At 37.0% G+C, this 27619-nt stretch overlaps 1 protein-coding gene across 8 annotated transcripts; it reads right to left on the bottom strand.

Annotated features, from left to right (window-relative positions):
* Positions 1 to 336: 336 nt before the first annotated feature.
* On the bottom strand, positions 337 to 26912 carry LOC119660602. Of its 8 annotated transcripts, none has more exons than XM_038069284.1 (16): positions 26646 to 26912; positions 26417 to 26578; positions 17882 to 18172; positions 15509 to 15683; positions 14729 to 14800; positions 13466 to 13701; positions 13320 to 13405; positions 9600 to 10286; positions 8974 to 9493; positions 8549 to 8908; positions 7978 to 8435; positions 7821 to 7919; positions 7454 to 7764; positions 7117 to 7396; positions 5410 to 5550; positions 337 to 1298 (listed from the first exon to the last, which is right to left on the bottom strand). In XM_038069284.1, the coding sequence occupies exons 3-16, from the start codon at positions 18099 to 18101 to the stop codon at positions 1095 to 1097; spliced, it is 3849 nt and encodes a 1282-aa protein (XP_037925212.1). In that variant the 5' UTR covers positions 18102 to 18172; positions 26417 to 26578; positions 26646 to 26912; the 3' UTR covers positions 337 to 1094. The 8 variants fall into 8 exon arrangements, with proteins under 8 accessions (XP_037925212.1, XP_037925213.1, XP_037925210.1 ...); XM_038069285.1 differs by having other exon boundaries at positions 26417 to 26544; XM_038069282.1 differs by having other exon boundaries at positions 26417 to 26912.
* Between the last annotated feature and the right edge of the window lie 707 nt (positions 26913 to 27619).

The raw sequence follows: 27619 nt of genomic DNA, 5'->3' as shown, positions 1-27619 counted from the left end.
TCATGTGACCATTAAATTTTGTTTTATATCGAATCTCTTCACAAAAAATACATGGGGAATAAGTATTACAAAAAAACGTACGGTCAGTCATGTTTACCACAAATAAGTTGTTTAGCCTTCCATCTATCCTTCCCCAATTTAAGCCATCTCCCATGGACACTCCTAAAATTTCAGTCACTCTTTACCGCCCTGAGATTAGTTGGATTTCAAAAGCTAATACTGTCGTAGTTGATCATTACAATTATTATTATTATTATTAGAGATCTATACCACAATGATCTCGTTGTGATCGCAAGCCTCAGGCGATTGATCGTGAAATGAAATGAAAATTAAATGTCAATTTTATCTATAGGGTCATATATTTTAGGTCTCGCTGGGTAGCCATGATACATAGATGACCTTTATTTTTTTAATTTTGAAGCCATCCTCATAAAACTATTTGACGTAACATATTACACATTAACTTTATTCTATAAAATCCATTTTAATAAAACGCTGTCGAAAAATGTACAGGCATAGATCTTCATTGTTAAACATTAATATTCTCAATCTAGATATACAGAATGTACTTAATCGGTGAAAATGTAAGAGAGGCAGTAAGCAACTAATTTGTAATGGTTGAACTCATTAATGAAGTAGAGAGCAACTTGTGTTTTTCATTCTAGTCAAATCAACTTACTTTGTTCAAACTCACATCGTTTCTTGCTAATAATAACACAGTTAATAGTATTTGGTGTATTCGGTTTCGTATTTTTTGTTCATCGTTATCTAGTTAGTTCTCCTTTAATTGTAGCGAAAATGGGTTTGTCATAATTTGCATTTATATCATATCAACTTTAGTCTTAATTTCACTATTGTTTCATATTATTATTAATTTCTAATATGACGTAATTTATGCTATTATATTTATAATAATCTTGACTAGATTAGATGTATTTTATTTGCTCTATTGCGCAAAAATTCTATATCATCCTATCAAAGTAGAAAAAACTTAATATTAAAAGAATTCCATAATTGAATATCAACACGCTGATCATCAGATGTATTGCAATTGTTATATTCAATTTTTGTAAGTTTTGAAACGCTTGCATAAATTAAACCGTAGTGCCGTATGCACTGAAAACTACACGCGAACTATCGGTATCTAGAGATATATCTTCAGGACTGGCCAAATCTACACGAACAATACTCGAGTTGTTACGACGACGTGCCGACTGAACTGCACCCCAATTGCTCAGAGTCCAGTGGAAGCCATTAGATTGAGGTTGTTCTTGTTCCATCTTAATTGTTGTACTAACCTGTTTAAATAAAAACACATTAGGGTATTTTAGTTGTAAGCAAATCTTAATTGTTAATTTGATTTTATTATTCTAATTTAACAAGTGAGGAACAGCTCTCTGGCTTTCTCATGTGGTCAAATTCGAGTACGAACAAATACAAATACGCACAATACAAATAGCCAGAAATGTAGCCTATTTTGAACTTTGAATATTCTATTTTAAATTACGAGAGAATATACTCGTACATTCAAATTCAATGAAAACTGGATTTTAGCGTGTACCTTGACGTGTTTTCTCTCAAAATTGCATATTGTCAATTGTAAAATGATTGCTTGCAAATAACATGCCAAACCAGCAACCTATGCTGTTTCCACCAATTGAATACTTTAGCAGAAGTTTATTCAAATATCAATAGCAATTTTTCTCTTTCATGAATGCAATTTGAAAATAAAATAATCAACAAACATTTATCATTTATTATGATTTAATAAAAAAGCTAGGAAAAACAAATAATAAAGGAATTACACACTGACACTGACACACTTGATGTACTTAGATGACATCAAGCTGTATGCTGGTACTGACGACCATCTTAGAAGTCTGTTGCGAATAATAGACATGTTGAGCCGTGATATTCGGATGGAGTTCGGATTAGACAAGTGTCGAATCCAAGCTATCCGCAAAGGTCATCACGGGCCGCATGCGAGACATACCATTGGTGACCTCCACATCGAAGTTATGACCGAGACAGACTTCTACAAGTACCTAGGAATTCTGCAAGGAACCCATACTCGAGTTGGTGAGCTGAAGGATGCTCTGCTGTCCGAATTCCTGCGACGTGTAAAGCTGGTGCTGAAATCGCATCTCTCGGGGAAGAATAAAATATGCGCCTTGAATGAGTTCGCTATCCTTTCACTGGCTTATGCATTCGGAATATCGCCGTGGACGAAGACCGATCTGGAAAACGTCCAGCGGCGGATACGGACAACTATGTCTAAATTCCGAATGCATCATCCAAAATCTGCCGTAGAGCGGATGAACCCGCCTCGTGACATCGGAGGTAGGGGCGTGGTTGACGTAGCGGCACAATATCATCGCCAAGTCGACTCACTGCGCGCTTATTTTTACAGCAAAGAGCAGGCGGATCAGACTCCACTTAACTTGAAGGATCGATCTTTCAATCCTCTGAGTGGGGTGAAGTCGGACCAAGAGCGGATCGATGAATGGAAGTCGAAGGGAATGCACGGTAAACACGTGAATTGTCTTTGGCAGTAATTTGTCGAACAGATGGCTGTGTGCTGGGGAGCTCTATGCTGAGACGGAGGGGTTTATGTGTGCCATTCAGGACGGTGTGGTCGCCACCCGAGCTTATAAAAAGCTCATCATGAAAGAACGGGTGGAGAACGACCAATGCAGAATGTGTGGTTCGGCGTTAGAGACGTTGGACCATCTCATTTCTGGCTGTACTATTATGGCACCGGTGCAATACATCACCAGCCATAATTCTGTATGTAAGGTTATTCATCAAAACCTTGCATACAAGCATGGGCTGATCACGGGAACATGTTCGGTTTACCGATATGAGCCGCAAGCAGTACTTGATAGTTCTGCTTGCAGCATGTATTGGGACCGGCAAGTTCTGACTGATCGCCATACTCCACACAAGCCTGACGTACTGATAGTTGACAAGACGGGTCGCTGCGCGTATATTATTGATGTTGCTATCCCCCATAATAGCAACATTGAATGGAAATACGTGGAGAAGAAGGTGAACTATGAGCCATTGGCTCGGGAAATCAAAGAAATTTGGCGTCTCGAGCGGGTGGTTGTAGTTCCCATAATATTGTCAGCTACAGGTATTGTACCTAAATCCCTCACGGCTTCCCTTGATGTTCTTGGAGTTTCGCAGTCTGGTTCAAACCATGCAGAAGTAGACCATTCTGCATACGTGCTCGATGTTGCGGGGAGTACTCCACGGATTCTCCCATTGACCTACCACCGGCCACTACCACCAGCGCCCCTTTAGTTTTCAAGTAGGTAGGATCGTCCGAGCCTAAATGCTTGGCGCTTAATACTAGTATTAGGTAAAATCCGACATCTGCCGAGATTGTGATAACAAGGAAATAATATTTCTTTTATTTATTTTTTAAGCACATATACCTTTATCTGCTTTTCACACTTTAGATAAGTGTAATGTATATTTCTAGTGCTAGTGGCCAAGGTAGCCAATAAAGAATATTTTTGTGCGCGTCAATTTTTTAATAATTCAATTTCTTGTTGCACGATGTTCGTTACACTTGAGAAGTGTTCGCGCAAAATTTAATACTTAAAACTTTTTCGTCCATACAGTGGCTCACTATAAATGGGATTTGCTACGTTTTGATACTTTCTTAGAATATTTATTTTATTCGAACTATAAACTAGAAGGAATGAAAGCAGGGAAATTATTTAAATAAATTTGTTCAGTGCCAGAAAAAAAATAGAAAATTTATAATTCTCCAGCGTGATCAATTTAATGATTTTACTCGACTATACGGAAAAAGTAAAGTTACTAATTTGTATACACTTGTTTGGCATTCAGTACGTCCTGGATTCTCATAGTCATACTAGAAACTAGATTTTCACAAATTCCCTGTAGTAGCCACGATTCGGTTTGTGTCCTCGAATTTTGTGTTTTAAAACAGTCCACAGGTATTCGGTGGGATTAGGTCTGGATATTGGCAGAGGTCAGTCTAACGTTTTTGTTCCGCACTTCAGAACCCATTTGGTGGATTTTGCGTCGTAACACTGCCCTGTTAAATAACAATGTCTGAAGCACTAACGCTTAAAACTTTCATGATGCCAAACAAATAATCCTGTAGAATTTTTATATAAGTGTCTACCTTCAATTTTCTCCAACCTCCCAGCTTCCTTTCTTGCCATAAGTCCCATACCATAACTGAGCCTCATTCAAACTTCAGTGTGAGCTCTACATGGTTCATTCATTCGCGGCCACCCGATTCAAAACGGTTTATTTGGGTCTCATCTGACCATGTAGCCTTTTCGAAGCCATCTGCAGCCCAGGTTTTATATTTTTTTGCGAACACCAGTCAAAATTTTTGATGTTTCTCTGTTAGTAAGAATTTCTCAACTTTCGCGCGCCCTCTAATACCAGATTTTCGCAGTGTTCGGTATTTATCGCTGTTTATATTCCTTACGCGTTGCTTATCCTGAACTTGGCTAAGAATCCGCTTACGGCTTGTTTTATTTTTTACAGATAAACAAGAATTTTTTCGACAAATTTACTGCTAATGCGTTTCACATTAGGTAGCATCTCCTCAATTTCGTTGTGGATGTTGTGAGTTAAGGTCTTATTCTCTTATCCTGTGTCTACCGACGATAACAGGCGCCTTAATGATCAATTTTGAATTTATTTGTACGTCTTACCTTTATATTAACATTACCTCTTATTATACAGTGAGCACAGCTGTCAACCACCCATCCTTACTGAACCCGGGAAACTTAAAAATTGAGCGCGCGAACATTTGTTACACGATCCAAAATTAATATACCACTAGTTCTGGCTGAGAAACTAATAACTATTATTAGAGCCATATATGATGACATAAAATGTCAAGTGCTTGCTCTCTCAACCGAGTCAATGAAGGTGGGCTGAGTTGGACTGAAGATAAACAACAACAAAACCAATTGCACTCTTCTCATTTGCAATAATAAGCAAAACATCGAACGCGTTGCGTTGATCATTTTTTATATCTAGAAGACGTTCTTTCTGCCGAGGGTAGCTCCAATCTAGATGCCGCTCGGGGTGTTAGCAGCGCTGAATCCATTTTCGCTCATTTTTTCAAAATGTAGAAATGCAACTATTTCAACAATAACATCAGCTCCACCAGTGTTCTTTCTTGTCAGATATTAAGAATATTGCGGGCAAGCAAAAAAATCTCACATAATCGAAATAGTGCATCGACTATAGGCTAATAATGAAGTTACAATTCACGCGGGCTTTTTCAACAATTTCAAAAGTAATTATTTGTTATTACAAAGAAAATTTTCACTGCCCATCTCATTTAGCTTATATATAAGTACAGTATACAGTATTATCGGAAAAAATATATGGCCATGAAAATCTTACCTCTCTGTTCCCGCATGGCAAAGTTTCAGTTCCACCAGCTGCTGCGACCGATTCTCTAGTGCCGGCACTACTATCCGAATCAAGAGAGTCTATACTTGAATCTCCAGCTCCTCCCCGGTACCGAGCAACTGAATTTACCGCCTAAAATAAACATTTTTGAAATGTTTTTAAATCGATGAAAAAATATTTTTCTTATCAAATATGTCCATTCCCCAAACTAAATCTCCTTCTTAATGCAAATATTAAATTTACGTTGTTCAGCAACAAAATAAAGGTATTAAAATTCAAAAAAATTAAAATATGGTCACAAACTTTATCTCTAATCGCAATATTTAGCACAGATAATTATTTATCAATTATGTGTCAACAATCCATATTTAACCAGGGCCTTGAAGTGTGTTAGAGCACTTCATTCAAGGCCGTAACGGTCGTGCTTATATCGCGGCAGAACTCCATGTGGGCTATATTGGGAAGTTGCGCTGTACAACTCGAGTGCCGCACCCTTCATTTGCGGCGGAGGTATTAGATAGGCCCCTCATGCACTCAGTATAAACCAGTACCACTGTGCTAATTTCGACAGAACTCTGATTGTGGTCTCCAAATCAATCCGTGTCTGAAAATCACCGTGCGATTATGCCGACACATCAGGTATTTATCAATCAACACTCTGGACCTTCATGTCGCAAGGGACTCGAATGTGGTTATGAAATTATGATATTTTGCAATATTCGTCAATCCAAACGCAAACGCTTTGAAAGCATGCATTATATTTCCAAATAAACTGTCAAGTGTGCCCAAACTCGCAAGCTATTAAGTCATACATCTCAATTTTCTCAGTCACGAGTCTTGTTCTTGCCATATGTTAGCAACTCTACGGGCTGGCAGTTAAAGGGCCGATCTGGTTCATCTTCCAATGGTCGATTTTTTGAGTTTTTGGCATTTTCAATCATTTCAGCCCCACCCCTGACGCAGGTGAAAAGTTTATGGTAGGGAAGGGGAGGCTCGCATCAATGAAGGCGGTGCGAATGGGGAATATTTTGATATAGTCAATCTTGCGACGATATTGCCTTATAAATAAACTGATTCGTTACGGAAATAGCCTTTTTTAGGGTGATAAGATCTTTCAACGAGGGATGACAGCCACAATTCTTCGACGATGTTAAAAAAGGAAACTTTTTCTTACTGTGTAGCCCATTTCTCTAAGGGGTGGCACTGACAAATCAAACTTTACCATAATGATAACCATTTCCATCCATTTTTAAATGGAGTGAATGAAGTGCCGCTAAAATGTCTCAACGGGCTTTGAGCGGAAAAGATCTCCCGCTTATCCATTGATCCTCGCCTTTCCGCCTGAGTGATGGGGCTCAAAGTTAAATCCTAGCGATTTGACATGAAAATATTCCCAATTTGGAGCGTAGATGGCCGTCGCAATTTTTTAACGGTTTTAGAGAGCCAATCGAAATTAAAAGCATTGGCAATTAGCAAGGGTATTCCAAGAACAATTACGAGTGATTGGAAATATTCGTAAGAATACCGATTATGAAAATTTCAAGATTTTACATACTCGTATCTCGCAGTTTGGAAATCTCAATATTTTATGTAGCAATAACCGTCCCGAGTACGATAGCACTCATATAACAATATGAAATGGATCCTTTGGAATCTTCTGAGCCACCCAAGTTAAATTTGTTTTTTTAATCCACTTACATAACGCTTTACCTGTATATCTCCCTGACAATCTTCTACAGCTCGTAATATTTCCCAGCACAATTCCGAATCAAGCGAAATCGGTTGCTCAGAGTCGCGATTGTGTATGGATATTGCGATATGTACGGGATGAGGAATCGGCAAAGGGATCAATAATTTCTCAGCAACACTTCGATGATGAGTTTTTCGCTTCCATGGTCTCCATGATCTACTCGTGTCAGTTGTTTGTTGCGTTCGGTGTGCCCGCACGCGAGGTGTGGTTAGTCCAGTCGTTGTATCTCTAAGTAACAATTACAATAAATAACAAAGTAAATATCATAAAGGAAACTCATGATACCTCTTCTCCGGTTTCCGGAAGTTCATGGTAATTCTAGATCTTGGATTGAATGCTGAAACCTCCAAAAATGGTAAATGAACTTGTACATTTCCTCGTGGAGCATACACATTGCCCAACAAATCGGGTCCATTTGAACCTATAACATCGGTGGCGTTTTGTACCATTTCAGTGTAACGTATTAAATCAAGTTGGGAATGTGGTTCAAGCTTGAAATGTGTATCCGTATCACTTAGCGGTGTGAGAAAATCTAAACTAAATATTTCTGTATAAATCAGAGCTGCGAGGCCTGGCCAATCGCCAACTGATAACCCCTGTTGGAAGTCGTTGCATCAATTATTAGTTGGGTTTCATATTTAAATGGAATTACCTTATTGTCCCAAAATTCATCTTCACTCAACGATAGTCTTCCTAAGACATGTGTAGGGTAAAATTTCTCTAGCATATGAGCAGCCAACTGGATTGCAATCTGATGAGAAAGTTAATTTTAGGAACTTTTTAGTAAATGGCACAACTATTTCACGTACCTTTAAATCGATCGTATTTAATTTAACTCTGGATTTCACAGCGGTCGTTAATCCGGTCTGCAAATCTCGCCGGCGCTTCTCTAACTTCTCATGCAAAGAAATCATTAAATCTTGAGCTTCACGATCAAGTGCTTGATATGGTCCAGTTTTAGAGAGTTGAGCGGAAAATGGCCCAAAACATGCTTCTACAAATTGACTAAAATCTTTTTGCGGTTGCAATATAACACGCTCCATGGAATGTTGGTAAGCTTGTAGTTCATCCAATTCCATTTTAGCCTCAAAAGCAGCCAGTGCTTGCTCGGGTTTTATAACAAAATAATAATCAAGAGCTAGACCCGGTCCGGCTATACGTTTAACAGCAAAACTGTCACTTGCCGGAACCCGACCACATTTTTTTATAAAAAGATGGAAGGTAAGAGAGTCCCATAATAATCGCAGCGAATATCTTGCAGCTCCAACTGTAATCAAGTTAATGATAATAAAACTCAAACCTTGCACAACCACTAAATAATATTCTGCTGTCTAAAGCTTAGAACAACTTTTAGACTTTAAAAAATTATCTAAAAATTACCTAAAAGTACAACAACTGATGCTGTCGGGCAAATAAATGTCGCTACAATGACTGCAGCAAACGGCTGTAAACATCCTTGCACTAATATATTCCATATTAAGGCTTCAAAGAACACACAGTATCGATTACGTGATGGATCCGGACAATCCAAATCATATACAAGCATAATATACACATGAAGTAAAATAGTGAAGGCAGGTACCCATATGGGGGCGGCTAATGCTAACATTATACTGGAGAAACTGGCAGTAAGACAGACTATAGGGAATATGAATAAAATAACTACTGTTCCAAGGAAGCCTTTGATGAAATAATTCCACACCCGATTCATATTTCTTGTAAAACCTTTACCAATGAAGCCTATAAATAGAATGCAATACATTTTCACTTAAGATCAGTTAGGATCAGTTTCAATTATAATTTACCTGTGTCTGGTTCTGACTCAAAATGTGTACGCGATTTTGAAATGTGTCGCCATAATTCTATTAACCGCGATGCCATCGTTTGTGTTATACTAGTTTTTCGGGGAAATAATGTCCCATTCACTTGTGATAACTCCAAATCAGGCATAAAGGGCTTAACACAGCAAAGAGCTCGCAAACCGATCGGACTACACCACGGAACCAAAATTCCCAGAAGAAACATCATATTCCACATCCAACACCATGTTCTCTGCATTAGGTTCAGTAACCGCCAAAACGGCCAGCGTGTACTCGTTGCACGCACGGTTTCTTTTTCAACTAAGAATACTGGCTGACTTGGATCTGATCGTGGCGTTACTATTGATGTTACTTGTTGACAAATTACAGTGGGTATTACTTCCGATTGGCCTTGGAAATTACGACGTATGATCCACGATTTTGGTGACCATATTCGACATGCCCATTGGAAACTTCTCGTCGGTGTTTTCGCATTGCATAGTTCTTTCTTTAGAACTGGTTCCCGCTGAAATGTTTTAGATACGTTTATTTCTGGCGCGACCATACTCCACATACATACGACCATGTTCAAAAAGTTTTAATAGCATCGGATTAAAAAAAAATTGACATACCTCTTTCATGAATATCATATCTCTATTCAAGAAATACGCTGTCTGCTGCAAATTATGGCGATTACACATCAAAATAGCTTCTTCGTGTGCAGCCCAAGTAGATGTATTCATTTTGGAAGCCTCAGCAGTCCGTAGTTTAGAACGTAACCATGGCGCGATTCTCGACAAGACCGAATGATCATTCGCTAAACATTTCTGATGATCCTCCCGAGATCTTTTCAATTCCTTTTCGATTTTTTCTACTGCTTTGTGCATTATTACTACCGATTGTGCTTGCTGCACAAGAAGTTGAGGTATTCCATCGCCTAACTCCGCTAAATCAGAATTCGACAATATTGATGAATAAACACGTTGTAAATACTCCCGCATTACAGCCTCGTTAACTTCCTCCTCTATTTCCTTATCCGTAAGTTTCTTTTCTCGCAATTCGGCTATAAGGCGCTCACGAAAATGGAGGAACCATCCTCTTGTCTCTCGCTCTAGTATGCCTATTAAAATAGGTAAGGCTTTGCGCATTATATCACGATTGAACAGGCGCAAATCGATTTCTTGTCCTTTAGGTGTTAGGAATAAGTAAGGAACCGGCTGAGCCGTTTCACATTCTACATCGAATTTTTCCATTGCTGCTCGCCTTAGTTGTTTCCGAACATATGTGCATAGTGCATCTAAACAGTCTTCATATTCGGGCTGATTATGATAAAATAATAATAAATTGTTATAATTGTAGATGCTAATTCTAGTAAAATAGCAAAGCAAAAGTATAGTCATAACCTAGAGTCTTTCTAGCAGTCAAAGCGTTGCAAGTAGCACATTTTCTATAAGCCATATGAGGGCATATAAAACAATTTAAATTTTTTTGTAGTATATCAACATTTCCCTATTTGAACAACTCATCCACAATATGGAGACCTACTACGGCTACCTATTTCCTAGTAACCAACATAATGTAACTGATATAAAAGAAATGTGGTAACATCCAGGAATTCTTGAGAACACCCCCACCCCAAATATTTCTTTAACAATATTGCTATTCAAAATAAAAGCGCCAAACAGCACTAAACTCGTCAGAAATAATTATAACCTTTGATTTCAGAGAAGAGCATCGGCCGATAATTGAATCGTATCTATTTAAGCGCAATTTGCTGAAAAATTCATATGGCTTACACGCTCCACTTGCAGATTTGTAACCTCCAAATCCAAATAGACTAAGGACTAAGGTTAATAAAAAATAATTTTTTTTATTTTTGAAAATTGAAACAAATATCAGCATTTCCGGAATCTCTCCTTCTCATATTTCTATTCCACTTGCTTGCGAGCACTTTAACTAACAGGTCAAGTAGAATGGGTTTAATGGCACCGAAAGCGTTGTTTGTTCAAAATATTTTTAGCAAACTAATTTCATCACTTTCAGCGGTGGATTTATAATCAACACTTTTATCCACTGACAAGAGAATTCAGAATGAACAGCAACAACCACAATGAACCACCAAAGGATATGGGTAGTTGTCAGCTAAGTGTGGTTGAAAACAATTACTTCATGGAACGGTGATGGATCGTACCTTAATGTCGGTCGGCCTGGTACAGAACAACGGAACGTTGGAATTCTCCCAAATCATCTGAAAACTATTATATTTCCGGGTTTTGCTAAATTGTCGATAATGATAGTGCGCCGGATAAAAAAATGAATACTGCATCAAGCGTTGTAGAGAAGATCCAGTCAAATTAATAAACACCGATCAGAGAAATTGGCCATCAAATTTAATTAAGGATGTAGTAAGCAGACAACAATGTTAGTTTAAGTGTTGTAATTAAGGACTAGCTAGTTAGACCTTTGAGATACATTGTGCAATTAGCAGCAGCAGTTGTACTGTAAAAGGGATTAAGACGCGGCTGAAATATTTTTGATTTTGTAATCCTAATTTGTGTTGTGAAAATGACTTAACCAAAAAAAAACCTATTTGGCAGAATTATACTAAGATTAATGATTTAAATAAATAAGCATCCAGGGCAGTATGCAACAAATGCCAAAAAGAAATTCATTGAATACCTTAGCGATTAAAAGACCACGTTCAATCATGTAGCACATGGTTTTTTTAATAATTGGATAAAATAAAGTAAAAATATTGCAATTATTTTTTCGGTTAAGGTTTTGGTTTTTCAAATCCCTCATTAAGTGACAACGATCAAGCGTAGGAACGTCCAACTGCAACGAGTGTTACAAGATTCCGATCTACCAGCTTCACATTTTTTGTAAGGACTTCAGATGAGCTCAAGCAGCAGTTAGATAGTCAAATTGCGAAAGCTATATATGCTACAAACCTTTCGGTGTGTTGAGAATCATCAGGTTACAAAAGCAATTTAGTTGCTGCGACCGGGCTATCAGCCCCCATCACGATTGGATTTGGGAAACAGATTACTTGATGAAATTTAGATCGAAGAGAAGAAATATAGAAATACTTTTCTACTGTAAAAAACAGTTAATTCGTCGATGGATGGACTTTCTAATGTTCATATGGATCCTATCATTTGCAGCAATATTACTAGTGAATTTGGAGAGGTATATTTATTGGAAAGTATCGACAGATCCAGAAAACCTTGTACAGTAAGAACTTTGACCCTATGGTGAGACGTTCCGAGCGGAACAGTTTTTGCAAGCTGAAATAGCCTCTGTTGGCTGCCAACAACCGTGCGCGGATTTCGTCGTCGTAGCTGTTATAGGTTGTGATTTTCGACTCTAGGTAGAAGAAATTATCAACGGTCTCAAAGTTGTAGTTTCCTATCTTTATTCTTCCCGTTCGACCAGTGCGGTTTGATGTTATTGCTTGGTTGGTTTTTGGTGCTGACCTTACCAGCATATATTTTGTCTTGCTTTCATTGATGTGCAGCCCAAGATTTCGCGCCACTTGCTCGATCTAAATGAAGGCAATTTGCACGTCTCGAGTCGTTCTTCCCATAATGTCGATATCGTCAGTAGTTGGGTGGACTTAAAGAGGATCGTACCCTCGCATTTACTTCAGCACAACGGATTACTTTTTCCAGGGTCGGGTTAAAGGGAACGCATGATAGGGCATCCCCTTGTCTTAGACCGTTATTGATGTCGAATAGTCTCTAGATTGATCCTGCTGCTTTTATCTAGCCTCGCACATTGGTCAGGGTCAGCCTAGTCAGTCTTATCAATTTAGTTGGGATACTGAATTCCCTCATGGCCGTATATAGTTTTACCCTGACTATGCTATCATAGGCGGCCTGAAGCCTCTTTGGTATGAACCAATGATGTCCTGGGCGTATGGGACTATCTGACCTAGCAAGATAGAGGAGAATATCTTATAAATGATACTCAGCAACGTGATACCTATATAATTGCTGCAATGCCTGATATCTCCCTTAGTATGGAACAGATAAGGCCTCGTTGCCAGTTGTCATTTCAAGGCAAAGAACATTCTTCATGGTGAAAGGTTTTCATTAAATTGTTCATGCAATCTCCACAAAATTCACTTGCATTGTGCAATGCCCTCTCGTCTTTTTCGTTGATATTACATTTATGTAACAACCGAGATTAAATTTGAATTTGTCATTCGGAAAGATTGCGGATGATAAGTGAAAATAAGATACTTTTCGAAGAATATCTATCTTTACTATGAAAGTAAACCTATATATAGTTTGCTTATACTTTCGCTTATGCTTTGTTTTACATTGAAGTTTCAAGTTTTGGCTACTTACCCTACAAACAAGTTCTGCGACCAAGTAACGACAACGCTCCTCTTTTATTTTATAATCTAAATTGTGTGCCAGAAGCGAAGGTATCCCTGCAATCAAATCAAAAATAATTAAGAGCATATTTCTCCGTCGTCAACTGTTTTATTTACCTATGAACATATCAAGCAGTTTTGCTAGCCCAATCACGAACGATCTCAACGCGCTCGCAACTGAGAAGAAATGTGATAATATTCTGGCGCGTGCAGTGACAACGATGAATCTTGCAGCTAAGGCTAAGTCGCTCAAGAACGAGTCTTGGGCTCGAAACCTTCCTTTCTGAAGAAATTGTGAGAGCCTCCATTTATGAACTTGACCCGGAAAGTTAAGACTAGGAACATCAAATTCCCTAGATGAAGTAAAAGATAATATGTACCACTAAATATGGAGGTAAACGCCTTCTAATGGAAATTATTAGCAAATATTCAGCTCATTTTCGTTTAGGTCATTATTTTGAAGAAATTTGCGATGATAAACGGTGAAAAAAATGTTAAAGAGCTAATGTGCCAGATCACGGAGAACGCATGAGAAAATCTAACAAAGAGGATGGCTCCTAAACTTTAATCCAAACCACCAGACACATTAACAAATTGTTTAAAGAACTTGGGAACTCGAATGCAGTTGCCAACTTTTTTATATTGTCGAAAGGAACTTGAAGGCATTTCACGCGATAATGAGCTGAAAACTTTCTCCATTTAATTTCTTATGTAGAACACTGACAAACAAAGATTGAAGCAAAAGTTTGCAAGCCAAAAGCAGTGAGTAAAAATAAGTAAAATTATTTAACACATTTGCCCAAACTCTTCTTTTCACCAAATCAAATGTAAATATAAAGAAGTGTGTAGTTCTCTGTGTTACTTGTTATCCATTCATTTATACACTTGAAGGAAAGCAGGACGTGTGATGCATTTGCTACCCGTCTAAATCAATTGAATGTTTGAATGAATTGAATGTCATTATCGTCGATTCCAGCCCAAATATAGGTAGCGCCTTCACCAATTAAACTGCAATTTTTATTTACGAACGACAGAAAAATGAAGACTCACAATTACAAGACAATCCCTCTGAATAAAACAAAGAAATATAAGTCTATGAAACATAAAACTGAGCTTTCACACTGCATAGCATCCAAATGGCTTTTTAACACTTGTTCATAATTTCTCCAGTTTATTGTTTTACAACGTATCAACAACATGCTGTTATGGCATTCATTCTTATCGTTAAGTAAATTTTGGTGGGAAGTCAAACACGAGAAATCATATCTGATATAGATTAAAACAAAAAAGTGGAAATATTTGAGGAGACAATTGATATATACATGTTTTGGTTTCATAAATTATACTTGTGTTTTTCAAATAGTTCTCTCATTTATTTACCCATTTCGTCGAATACTTTCCAATTGATCCAAAGTCAACTTCTTCGGTTTCCCATACTTATCCTTTTGCAAGCTTTATGGAAATATTTTGATCGTTTATTCAAGGTGAACATCACAGAACATTCAGTAGTTTCATAAATTCAATAAAATAATATGAAATCTTAAATAATATTTGTAAAAGTGTTACGCCCTAACAACTTCAGGAAAAAAAATCCGAGTAATATATTTTCAAAAAATTTGATAACATTCAATAGTGAATGATGATTTTCTTGAAAAACGGTGTATCACTGCTTTTAATGTTACATTATATTTTTACTTTCTTGCAAACATGAACTAGGAAATGGCAGCTATGTAGACTACTTCCCTAAAAAGTAAACTAACGCGAGAATCTTAAAATAACTGTCTCCATAGGGATCAATGTTAAACGTAAAGTGTTCTCTCAAAAAAGGCAATGCTCTCATTTTACATTCTCACATTATAAATTCTTAACGAAATTGTTATTCGTTAATATCTTGCATTGTTAAATATATGCAATGATTGATTCCTGTCCTAATAAAAATCTACCTACGCAGTGCATGTAAGAGCTTGCGTGTTAGTGTTTCATTGAATAATTTAAATTTCATACAAAACAATACCAAGTAATTACTGTTACAAAGATTTAAAAATGCAGCAACTGAAAATGTGTTCTCTACATGAAAGCAACATTCGAAATAAATCAATTTACAAACTGAATTAAATAGATGATCTAAATAAATATTTTAAAGAAATTGACAATATTTACCCCCTTTCTCTAAGCGATTTCAGTTGGTTATTTGTGAGACGTCGTGGTTCCCCATTTCCATCAGCAGCAACAGCATCCAATTCGTCAAAAGGCGGTGCAACAAATAAATCCCGTAAGTTAATAGGGCGTGACTTGCGATTATTCGTTGTATTTGATGCTAATGGTGATGGGAGAGCTGTGTGGATAAAAAACAATGGATACAATAAATTGATATTAATACACAGGAATATGAAAAGATCAACAAATGGAATTGCTCTATAATTTTAAGATATTCAACTATATTTCTTCAAACGAACGATCACGGTAATATATAAGTACTGAATACTAATACTGAAACAGTGAATATCTTTACGAATTTCGAAATACGCTTGGGCTTATGTATGCATTCAATAAAAAACATTTTCAAAATTCACCATTAATTAAAATAAAAATAAGCAAGTGTTCTTTCTTTGTGTCCAATATTTTGTTTGAAAACTTCAATCCTTTGCATAGGGCCTACTGATAAGATTTTTGCTTTTAAAATATTTAAAGGCTTTTAATAAAACTTTGAAGATAGAATAATATAGTTTTTGTTAATTATATACTGTTATGAAATAAAGAAAAATTTTAAAAAGAAAATGATTCCGTTTTTTGAGTTTGTCTTGCAAGAAGACTTCTTCCTTTGGTTTACTCTTTATTTTGTCTGAAGTATATATATAAATAATCTTATAATATTAGAGAGTTATAATTGGGTTTCCGGATAGCTCAGTGGTTAGGGCGTAGGTTGTGATAGCAGAAGGTCGTGGTTCAAAATTTCACTGATGACAGGTAGGAAAAGGTAGGAATGGTAGGAAAAGAAGACGTGGCAAACCTTGCCTCAGATAAAACGATGGCGTAGACAAAACAGCCATTAGGGATATTGAATTGCTGAACCTCAGTGTCAAAACGGGATCTCTGTAGTTCCTTACTAGGATAGACGTAAACCGGACATCGGTTGTTGCGCCGTTGGTGATGATAAATGATCTTAAGCTTAGTTTCAGAATTTCGAAACTTATTATGAAGTTTTACCTCAGACCGGTGGCTTGATACGCTGGATGGGGATTTAAAAGTCTCAAAATTGCATACAGATCTTTTTATGAAATATGCACAGTTTTGTTATCATTAAACATAATGCTGTACAAATGTGAAGCCCACGACAATGAACACATCTGTACTCTCTTCTGACACTGGAAAAAGTACCGTTATGTTACACTGAAAAGTACTACTGGAACAATGAATTTTCAATGTTAACAACATTTGACATCATTGCAAAACTTTTGACATCATTAAAATCAATTATTAAATCAATAGATTTTACCAGTTTTAAAAACAAGCGACCTAAAAAATATGCATTTTCTTCAAGTTGCAAAATCATATACTCGTCAGTATGGGCAGAAAAGCTGATATTCCGGCAGCAAAAACGAGCAATTCAGAAGCTTGGGCAGGAATTAGGACTAACTTACAGGGCCCTTTATTCTTCCAAAGCGATTGACATGTGACCGGTATTTCATTTTGTGGAAGGTCCCGTACGACTTATTAGAAAATATGCCACATAACAGAAGGAGTAAAATAGGATGTCTCCAGGATGAGGCATTTCCATATAATTTCAGAGGTGTTGCATCCCTTCTTAACGAAGAATACCATGAACAGTGGCCACTTGACTACTTCCTAAGATATTTGAAACAAATGGATTAAAGGTATACTCAAAGATCCTTAGAAGTTTTTTTTTGAAAATCCCTAATGTTACTGCAAGCATATCAAGGAGAATATTATCAAAAACAATACGTAGTTTCCGCAAAAGAGCTTCCTTAGTATATTGTGTATATTTAAAATTCGAGAAAAATTAGCTTAAACCACAAAATGTTGTGTTAGAAAAACACAATTATTGCTTTTGGAAATTTATTACTTCCAAACGGCTCACTTTATTTATACAAATTGGCATTCATACGTTAAACCGAATTCTTCGCTACGATCCAGCGTTTATTTCAATACCATAACTATCATAGTTTTTGATTTATTGCAATTTTAAGAAATCGAAAAAATGTTTATCTTTTTTGCTTAGAATTGGAATTGGAATTGGAACATGAGGAATCACCTGGCATACCGTTTGTGTGGTTGTTTTGAAAGCAGATTATCGTTATTACATTCAGGGAAATGTTGACCCCAGAATTTAGCATAATTTGTAAATGGTCAAAGGTTATATACAATATGTAACTCAGTAATATTATATATCTATGGGAGTGGAAGCTAGAATGTTTAAGCCAGCATTACCATCCCATTCCGCCTGCGCATTTTCAATTATAATATTGTATTTCAGATGAAACTCTTTTATATCTTAACAATACAATCACTCACCAATTGGAAATGTTTTCCAGTGATATAAAAACTGTTCAGCAACATTTTTGATATGTTCAACAAGTTGTTCAACTTCAGGTGGAGCTCCGACTAGATTTACTGTGAAGTGTACAGGTTCCTTTTCCGGTCCGACTAATGATGTTGGACGTAAATGTGCACCGGAAGTACTGTTTTGCAATGGGGGCAAGTTACGATCTCCTTCACCGCCATAATACTCCATCTTAGATATTTCAATCTAGCATTCTCCGCTACATATCCAATTGAATTGAAGAGGCATCAGAGATATATCTGCTGAAAAAATTAAAAAATTATGTTTAGTTAATAATCAAAAAAGGAAGGAATGAAAAAAAGTTGAATATCATAAAAAAATTCTAGCGAAATATTTTAATACATGAAAGGTCGCCGGTTGCTCCCACAAGAATATCTAGAATGTGGTTAATCTAACCAGATTAGAAAAATGGTTAACCTAACCAGATCAACATATATGTTAATAATATTTCATAATTTTTATCTCAATTCTTCGCATGAAAGTACTACATATTCTTCAGCTTAAAAAAATTTCTCCAAAAATGCATAATAATGAATAACACGTGTTGCAAGCATAATTAATCATTTTCCATGTGCTCGAAAAACTACAATAGCCTCACATACCTCGTTACAATCCAAACTCTCAACTAAGAGGATTTCATCAAAATTCTATAAAAAGAAACTTTACTTTTCAACACGTGTTTCTCAGAGAAAAAGCAATAAATGATCGCTGCGATTGCTATTTTAAGATAATATTAGTTCGAAAAAAAGCCAATTTCTAGCAAGAACCCCCAACTATCCTCAAAATGGACAGAATGGATAAACAAAATATTCGCTGGATAAATTTGTATACTGAACTCACTTAGCAATGGAATTATTATTAATTTAATCGATTTTCATGCAAATCACGAATGTGCCCCGTAATTGCACTAACATTTACATACAAATAGCAAAATGCAATTAAATATTAACTCAATCCAAGAGCAGTGAAGATTAGTGGTATTTTGCGACAGCTGTAGATACCCTCTGCCATCAATAAACAAAAGTAATTATGAAATCGCTTTGTTTGAATAATTTCAGCTTTCGGAAGTACATATGTAGCCCCGATGCATGGAGGCAGCATATCTTGTTTGATATGTTGCAGACTAAATTTGTTGAAAAGACACATACCTTTGGTCAGTTGTACGATACAATCCAGTCATCGAACGTATTATTAAAGGAACATTGAGAGCAGAGTCGCGACTAGAATCGCAAATGAGTTGTGGGAGCAATAACTTATTTATGCATGGTTTATTGAACAATGGAATGCGACAATCGTGAGGAATACTTGCTTAAAAGAAATTTAGCTTTCCACTTGTATGGATAGTCATACAAATAACATGAGCTTCTCTCCTCATTTTTAAATTGTTTCAATGTCACAGTTCAAGTAGAAAACGGTGCGTGGCTTATGATATTCGATGATATAAAAAGTCTAAATTTGTAAAAAGTTTCTTTCTCTTTCGGGCAAAACGATAATGTGTCTAGGGAGGATTTTGCATATTTTTCTGTAAAACATTCGATTATCTATTCTATCTATCTGTAGCCAGATAGACTGCTAATGTGGGTCTCGTCAGGTGTTCCCACAATATTTTTGTATTCATCATAGTTAATACTTTAAACGTCGTCTTCCTTTTTGCATGAAGAATGCTTTAAAAAATTAAAAGATGTCATTTGTGCTATCGAATTGTATATCGCCCAATTGACTTAAGTTCATCAGTGGAAGCAACCAGTCAGTTAGTCAGAAAATCGCACTCATATTGCATAAATTCAAATGACCTTCGGCTTGACTTGATTGCATGCCTTCTGATCTGATAGCCTCCGCTCCATCTTCATTTTGTCAAGAGACAAAAAATACGAACAAAAATCAAAAAGTCTTCCTCATGAAATACTTCCAAGATGATAACCCAATATGGAGTTATTGTTTCATGAAGATCAAAATGAGCATCAATTTAAAGCAGAATGACAGAAACTTTTTTGTTCACGTACCAGTGAATTTTATTGATCATTTTTAATGAAGCCTACGCTCAGTTAAAACAGTATTTTTTATAAATTTAGAATCAGTAGTAAATTATGTTTGCTTTATTTAAGTTTTATATTCCCTTAAATTCATTGTGGTGAGCAATATAGCAAAAAATATTTTTCCTATGATCAACAAGCTTAGAATTGATAGACACTATTTTTCTCTGCGAAACCGAAACATCCCGCGGGCCAACAACCTATATATACAAAGACATACTATGACCCCAATAATGAAAAATTACTATTGTACATTTCATTGATGATAAACTTTCCAAATGAAGAACCCATCACAAAGTGAACAAAATCGCAAATGATCGACAACGAATACTATTCCAGATGATTGGAGCTGGGTCGTTGTCCTTACGTGCAAAAAATACAAAGCGCAAAAAAGATTTACAGAAGTATGAAATGAACGGAACCCGGTATAGACTGTACAGATTCGTGGCAATCTTTCAAGGAACTAATTAAGGGGATTATTCATAGTTAGCATTTTTATTAGAATCGATACGGTGTCTGTCTGTCTGTCACACCCGATTTATTCGGAAACGGCTAGACCGATTGTCACGAAAATTGGTGAGAGTATGTAGTCTGGTGTTCTCTTTATATGCAGTAAGTGGCGCCATCTTGTGTTAAGTTTAAGGGGGGCTCCCCATACATGTGAATGGAGGGTGTACATTTTTTTTTACAGAATGTAGCCATGTGGGGTATCAAATGAAAGGTCTCAATTAGTACTTTTTGAAACTGGTTCAATATTTGATGCTGGGTGAAACATAGGGGAGTGAGGGCTCAAAATATGACCCCCAAAAAGTGTAACAGGTCTCGTTCTCAGAACTTATCCAACCAAAAAATCTGAAAAAAACCACAGTGGTGTATCCCTATGAAATCTAGGCCTCAAAATATATCCGGTTCCGATATCTGCACAAATAAAGTTAATAATAGTATATTTCCATATTTTAAAAATTTACCCGGCACCCCCCTTATATTCATCCCAGAAGTACAAAATTTAGCATGCGTGTAATGAAGAGCATAATGCACAGTTTGGTCAAGTTTGAAGAAAATCCAACTATTATTAACAAAGTTATAGGGGGTGAAACTTCACAATTTTTTGTGAATTTCGTGTACTCTATAACCTGCATGACGTCATCATCACATATCAATTCGTCAATACCACAACGAAATGAGTTCTTATGAATTGGGTCGCAGAGAATTATTTTGTTTTAGTTTTTTAGTTATTTGTCAACCAGACATGTGTGTATGTAGGTATATAATATATGCGTGCTAATGAACTTTGCGGGTAGTGCCTAATTCAGATAGATATAAGAAGTGAATCGTATATATGGGTACGCTAAATTTATATACTTGCATATATGTGTACAGTGTTCGGAAATAGGCAGTTTGTTTGTTTAGGGTGAGCGTAATATCTATGGCTGTAATATGTACGTATGTCTCGTAGTTTGGAAAAATATGAAGGATTATGTTGGATTTGTAGCTATATACGGATAGAAAAATGTGCGTTGAAATTTCTTACATAAGATGAACACAAAACTTTTATACTCGAAGCGCGAGCTTCCGGTATTCCGACTTGTTTTTATTTAGTAATCCATTAGAACGTAGGCTCAAGAACCTTGAAAATTTCAGAAATCACAATCTTAAAAACAATTGCCTTTAAACTACCGGTGCTTCTTTAGAATAAATGAATGCCTAAGAGAGGTTCAGTCACAGACAAGAAGGAAAACGGCAAATAAAATCAAATCAGCAATAACATGTATTGTAGAGTAGAGTGAACGCATTACCATTTAAAACTATAAAATACTTCGCCAGTTTCATCAGGAAGGAGATATTAGTACCCTCAATGGTTCTCAATATAGAGCGAATAACGACGTGTGCAATTCCAAATCATCTAAAGTGTCCAAAAATAATAAACCAGCTTATAAGAAAACAAGTCGGAATACCGGAAGCTTCGGGTATGAAGATTTTGTGCTCATATTATGCGAGAATGAGGTAGCCCGGATAGCTGAGTGGCTAGAGCGCAAGGCTGTCGTACGGAAGGTCGCGGTTCAAATCTCGCTGGTGGCAGTGGGATTTGTATCGTGATTTGACGTCGGACACCAGTCGACTCAGCTGTGACTGAGTACCTGAGTCAAATCAGGGTAATAATCTCGGTCGAGCGCAATGCTGACCACATTGCCTCCTAGTGTACCGTTACGGTCTTGAATGAAGTGCTCTAACACACTTCAAGGCCCTGATCCAACATGGATTGTTGCGCCAATGATTATTATTATTATTATGTGAGAAAGTTTCTATGCACATTTTTCATTCGTATTTGGCTGAAAATCAAAACTACAAAATACATACATATTACAGACGTAGATATCAGTCTCAACCCAAAGAAACAAACATTGCCTATAAACGGATACTGTACTTATAGGTGCATGTATATAAATTGATCGTACACCTATTTCCGATTTACTTCGTGCATAAAAGTATACATATATATATATAAAGTACGTATATTGAATACCGCTGGTTCAATGTGCAAATATATCTATCTGAATTAGGCACTACCCCAAAGCTTAATTAACATATACATACATTATTATTATTGATATATAAATGACTAAAAAACCAAAATGAAATGTTTCCCTGCGACCCCCATTCTACGAGAGCTCACTTTGTTGTGATATTGACAAATTGATATGTTATGATGATCTCGTACATGTTTTAGAATGCATGAAATTCGCATTAAATGTAAAAGTTTCACCTTCTATAACTTTGTTAATAATAGTTAGATTTCAAACTTCCCAAAGTTATGCCTAATGTTATCCCCTATACCACTGCCAAATTTGCCAAACGAGACCTGCTACACTTTTTTTGAGCTCTCACTCCCCCCCCCCCACACTCACTTTGTTTCACCCGAGATCAAATATGGGACCAGTTTCGAAAAGTACTAATTGAACTCTTCCACTTGATACTCCACACGACTACATTCTGTGAAAAAAAAATGTTGCACCCTCCTTTCCTTTCCCCCTCTCTTAAACTCAAACAAAATGGCGCCACTCGCTGTATGTAAAAGGATCCACAGATCACACGTTTTCGCCAACTTTTATGACAATCGGTGCAGCTGTTTCCAAATAAATCGGATGTGACAGACCGACAGGCAGACATCGACTCGATTCTAATAAGATTTTGTTTCACACAAAACCTTAAATACCATAGCTGAGGCGTGAACGGTAACAATATAGGTAGCGAAATTCGAAAAAAAATCTGGAAGCAGCCAGGAAGGAGCTGCTAGAAGCATTGAAAAAGTAGACACATAAAGATCTAAAGTGCACTGTTAAAAATTTAACATCTTTCTTGACCACAAATTATGACCTTTAGAGGGTGGTGCAGAAACTCAATGATACAATCTGGCGCGAATTAGCAATCCGATTGACGGTCGGCTAATAGGCGAGGGGTGATGTCAAGAAAGGTTCAATCTTTGCTCAATACTTGAGAGGCGTTTTTCAACCAAACCCACAACTAACGAAAGAAGAATTATCGTTTTCGATTCCCCCACACAAACCTTCCGAAGTCTCAAGATTCTCGCTAGACAACAAAAGGCTCCTGGTTTCGACTTTATTGCGCAAAATTTTCGCCTTTGTTACTTTTCGAAGTGCTGGAAACTGTCGCAAATAACGATGATCCCGACGGAATGTAAAAATCTTACGCTTGTTGCATCCTATAGATCGATATATCTGCTTCTCTCACTATCAAAGCTATTCGAGAAACTTCTACTACCAAGCTACAACAATACTAGAATCAAAAAAGAAATTACACCTTCTCACCAATTCATCGATTCGCATTCGAGATAAGCGATACTTTACTTTTACCTTCGATGACGATACGGCAATGTTCTGCACACACTCTAATCCTAGTGTTTCATCTCGAAACCCCGAGAATTACATGCAAGAAGTTGGGCTGGAGAACCAAAGCAAAAGTGTAATCATGTCACCTTCACATCGAAGAACCGAACATGCCCCCCAATTAAGTTCAAAAGATTCGAAGACCTGCACTCTCATTCCAAGCTGCCATTGGAATTCAAAGTGGTGATATATAAAGCAGGGATAAAGCATCTTCTCACACCGCCAACATTGAAATCTAGCAAAAAATGCATCCTAAATATTAAGATCGACTTTTTCCGCACTATGGTACAACAGAAACTCCAATATTCGCCGTGACTTGGAGATCTTACAAATAAAAGACAAAATTAATCAGCTTAAGCGAACATACTCTAATAAACTTTCTACACATCCAAGTAGTTTAACCAGGAACCTATAACATAAAATTAAATGCCATCGCCTGGAGAAGAAAAGTGTTTTGTCTTCATGATTTATACATTAATATATATAAAAACTAAAATAATTGACTGCTCTTTACCCTATATTCCCTAACATTTGTGGCGTACGTAGACGGTTTTTAAGGTTTTGTGTAAAAGAAAACCTTGTTAAAATCTATTTGCTGTCTGCCTGTCTATCACACACACTTTTCTCGGAAACTGTTATAGTGATTGACACCAAATTGGTGGAAAGGTGGGAGCTGTGAACGCTCATGCATACAGTCAGTTACATCATTCTACGTCGAATTTAAGGGGTCCCATACAAGCAAAAGGGGGGGGGATGTAATTTTTTCTTTCAGCAAATATAGTCATGCAGTATATCAAATGAGAGGTCTCGGTTAGCACTTTCTGAAGCCGGCCTTAGTTTTGATATTTCTTGGAAAGGTGGGGACTCGAAATCATTTCACATTTCTTTGACAGACCCATTTTCAGAAACTACTCACCCGAAAGATCTGAAAAAAAAATCAAGATGCCACTATATGGTGCCTAGGCTTCGAGGTACCCATTTGTTATTTTATATGTAGAAAGGTCGAAAAATAAATGTGGTGCAAATGTGGCGTTTAACGTTTTTGTGAAGAACCCGCTTCTTATCCCCAGTGACCAAATAAGGAAGGAAACCTTGCGTTTTTTGTCATTGAAATTGTACAGGTGACCTTCCTTTTTCATGAAAGGTAACTCGTTGAGAACCCAGGAATCAAATTTCACAACAGAGCTCAATATTAACTGTACTTGGTGGTACGGTGCAGATCTACGACTGATGTTTGATCGATATTCCTCACTCACTGTAAATTTTACACACAAATTTTTGGCAAGCTTTCACCGTTCTATGTTCTTGGTCGAACTCATACAATAAATAATACCTTAAATAAATTTCATCTACTTTCATGTTGAAGACGTCGCAATTCATTCAAGACTAAGACAAAGGACCAACTACCCCTTCTTCAGCGGCCTCTTCCAATCATACATTTCCCATCCTACACCATACCGAGCTAGCAAATATTAAAGGATCGCCGTTAAAGGTGTGAACGTCGCGGCTTAGAAAAACCGAAAACTGTCTGCTCGATTTTGTGGATGTTCACACTATTTACTCGCATAAGGACATATGCAACTGACGAGTCGTTTGGATCTCAATCCTGCTCCTGGAATGTATAGCTTTGGATTGAGCATGGTCCAAGTGTACTCCGGGATGTGTTGAAATGTGGCCCGGACTCGAGGGAGTTGTGGTGTCAAATCAAGCAACCTGTTCGAGTTGTACTCGGATGAGAGTTTGGCACGAGCACACTAAACTGTGCGCATTTGGCTATCCATCGAATGTAATAAGATGTCCTCAAAATCCACACTCTAATACTCCCATTTATAAAAAAACAGCTGTTTATGGGTTACAGTCTTCAGCTATATTTCCAAATCTTCAACTGTAGTTAATTATGTTTGAGCGTTAACAACGCTTTGATAACGAAGAACAATCGATGTTCAATCAAGACATTTCGATTTGTCAACTTTTATTGATTAAATAGCTTGGAAATTATGATGGAAGGGCATTGCGTTAGCTTTCATAAAATGTATCCAAAGTTAGGAACGATACTTCGTCCGTTCATGGAAACGGCACTTACAATCAGGTTTACAGCCGCTGACTACCAATTAAGACCTACAATCTGCATTTATGAGCTACACATAGCACTGTCTAGGTCGTTTGTATGGAATTCCTCGTTGAACGGCGAATTACTTGCATCCACTTCTTTTCAGTGACGAGTCCAACAACGCTGTCTTCCCCCCTTTTTATCACATTTTCAGCTTCAAGATGAGTCCGAGTTCTTTGGGCCTCGAGTTGTATTCGCGTAGTTCTCGTGTCAAACGGACAAACAACACAGCATTATGTTTTGAATTGTTGCGATTCCAGACATTGTAGAAGCCTACTTGGTCCGGATCGAATTTCACCTCTTTCTCGCCTCGAATTCTTCGATTTTTATCAACACAGGCAAGGCATCAGTTCACCGCACGCAAAAGGTGGACCAACAAAATGTTAAATATATGCATGAAAGCGTGTAAGTGGTAGGAGCCTATAATGATGGACTTACTTTTGGAAATGATATCATTTTCGATTGCTGGTTCGCATCCGGGCAGCAATTTTTTGACTGACAATTACTGATGACGGGATTGGATTCGAGTCCTCTTGAAGCTGGAAAGCCCCGACTGAGCAGTGTCACTAGCAATTTGAATGGGGGACACTAGGGTTTTGACTTTATTCGAACGAAAACAATTTTTCTATTATCGTTTGGGAAACTGAACATGGAATACACGACTCACACTTTTACAGTGGAGAAACTTCAGGCGGCCACTCTCTGACAGCCATGGATTCATTCACTTTTCACATCCTTTTTCACACGCACATCCTTCCAACGAGACCAACGTAATAGTACGAGTTCACGGATGATTCGCCGGAGTGAAAACCCAAGTTCGACGGAATAATGCAGAAAAGCAAAAGTCTACAGAAAACATGAAAAACATGAAAGATCACTCGCAACCACCACCCGCTGAACGACTCCAAAAGCCAAACTAATAAGAAAACCAGAAACGAGATGGACGAGATCAGGAACAAGTATCCGCTGGAGTTTATCGGATGCGAAAGCGAGACGGGCATTGGATTCATGGAAAGTTGAATGTATGGAAACTGGAGTTGACTGATTCCAGCCCAATTGGAATTGTGACTTTGCGTTATGATACGATGACAAAAATTAGGCAGTTACATACGTTGGTGCGGATATTGGATCAACGACTTGCGATGTTTGTACAATTTTCTAACTAATTAGCAATCATAAACAAATTATATACATATTTTCCAGTGTCCAGTGTTCCAGTGTTCATAGCCGAACTCATTAGACATTTGGTTTAATTTGAAACCAAAGAAATAAGATTACCATTGTTTACTAAAATAAATGTTCATTTAAAGTATGAGGTAATCATAATGCAGATTTTCGCGTAACCAAACATTTTCAATTTCGTAATAAATTCTAACAAAGAGAAAAGTTACAAAATATTAAGAAAAGACAGTTGTTAGTTACTTTTGAAAGCTGATGATAATCTTTTGTATATCAAAATCATTAATAACACATCATTGATTGTGCAAACTTGAGTAAAGAAACTAATACTACTAATACTTGAAATATATGATTTTGACTTTTTCGACAATATTTTCTATTTTATTCGCATATACAGATATTTCCGGAACCACTTGTTCCCTTCAGCAGTGCCACACGTCTACTCATAATTGGTAATTAAAA

This window comes from Hermetia illucens, chromosome 6, assembly GCF_905115235.1.
Source record: "Hermetia illucens chromosome 6, iHerIll2.2.curated.20191125, whole genome shotgun sequence".
NCBI lineage: Eukaryota > Metazoa > Arthropoda > Insecta > Diptera > Stratiomyidae > Hermetia > Hermetia illucens.
The sequence above is the reverse complement of the archived record's forward strand: the minus strand, read 5'-3'. Positions and strand labels throughout refer to the sequence as shown.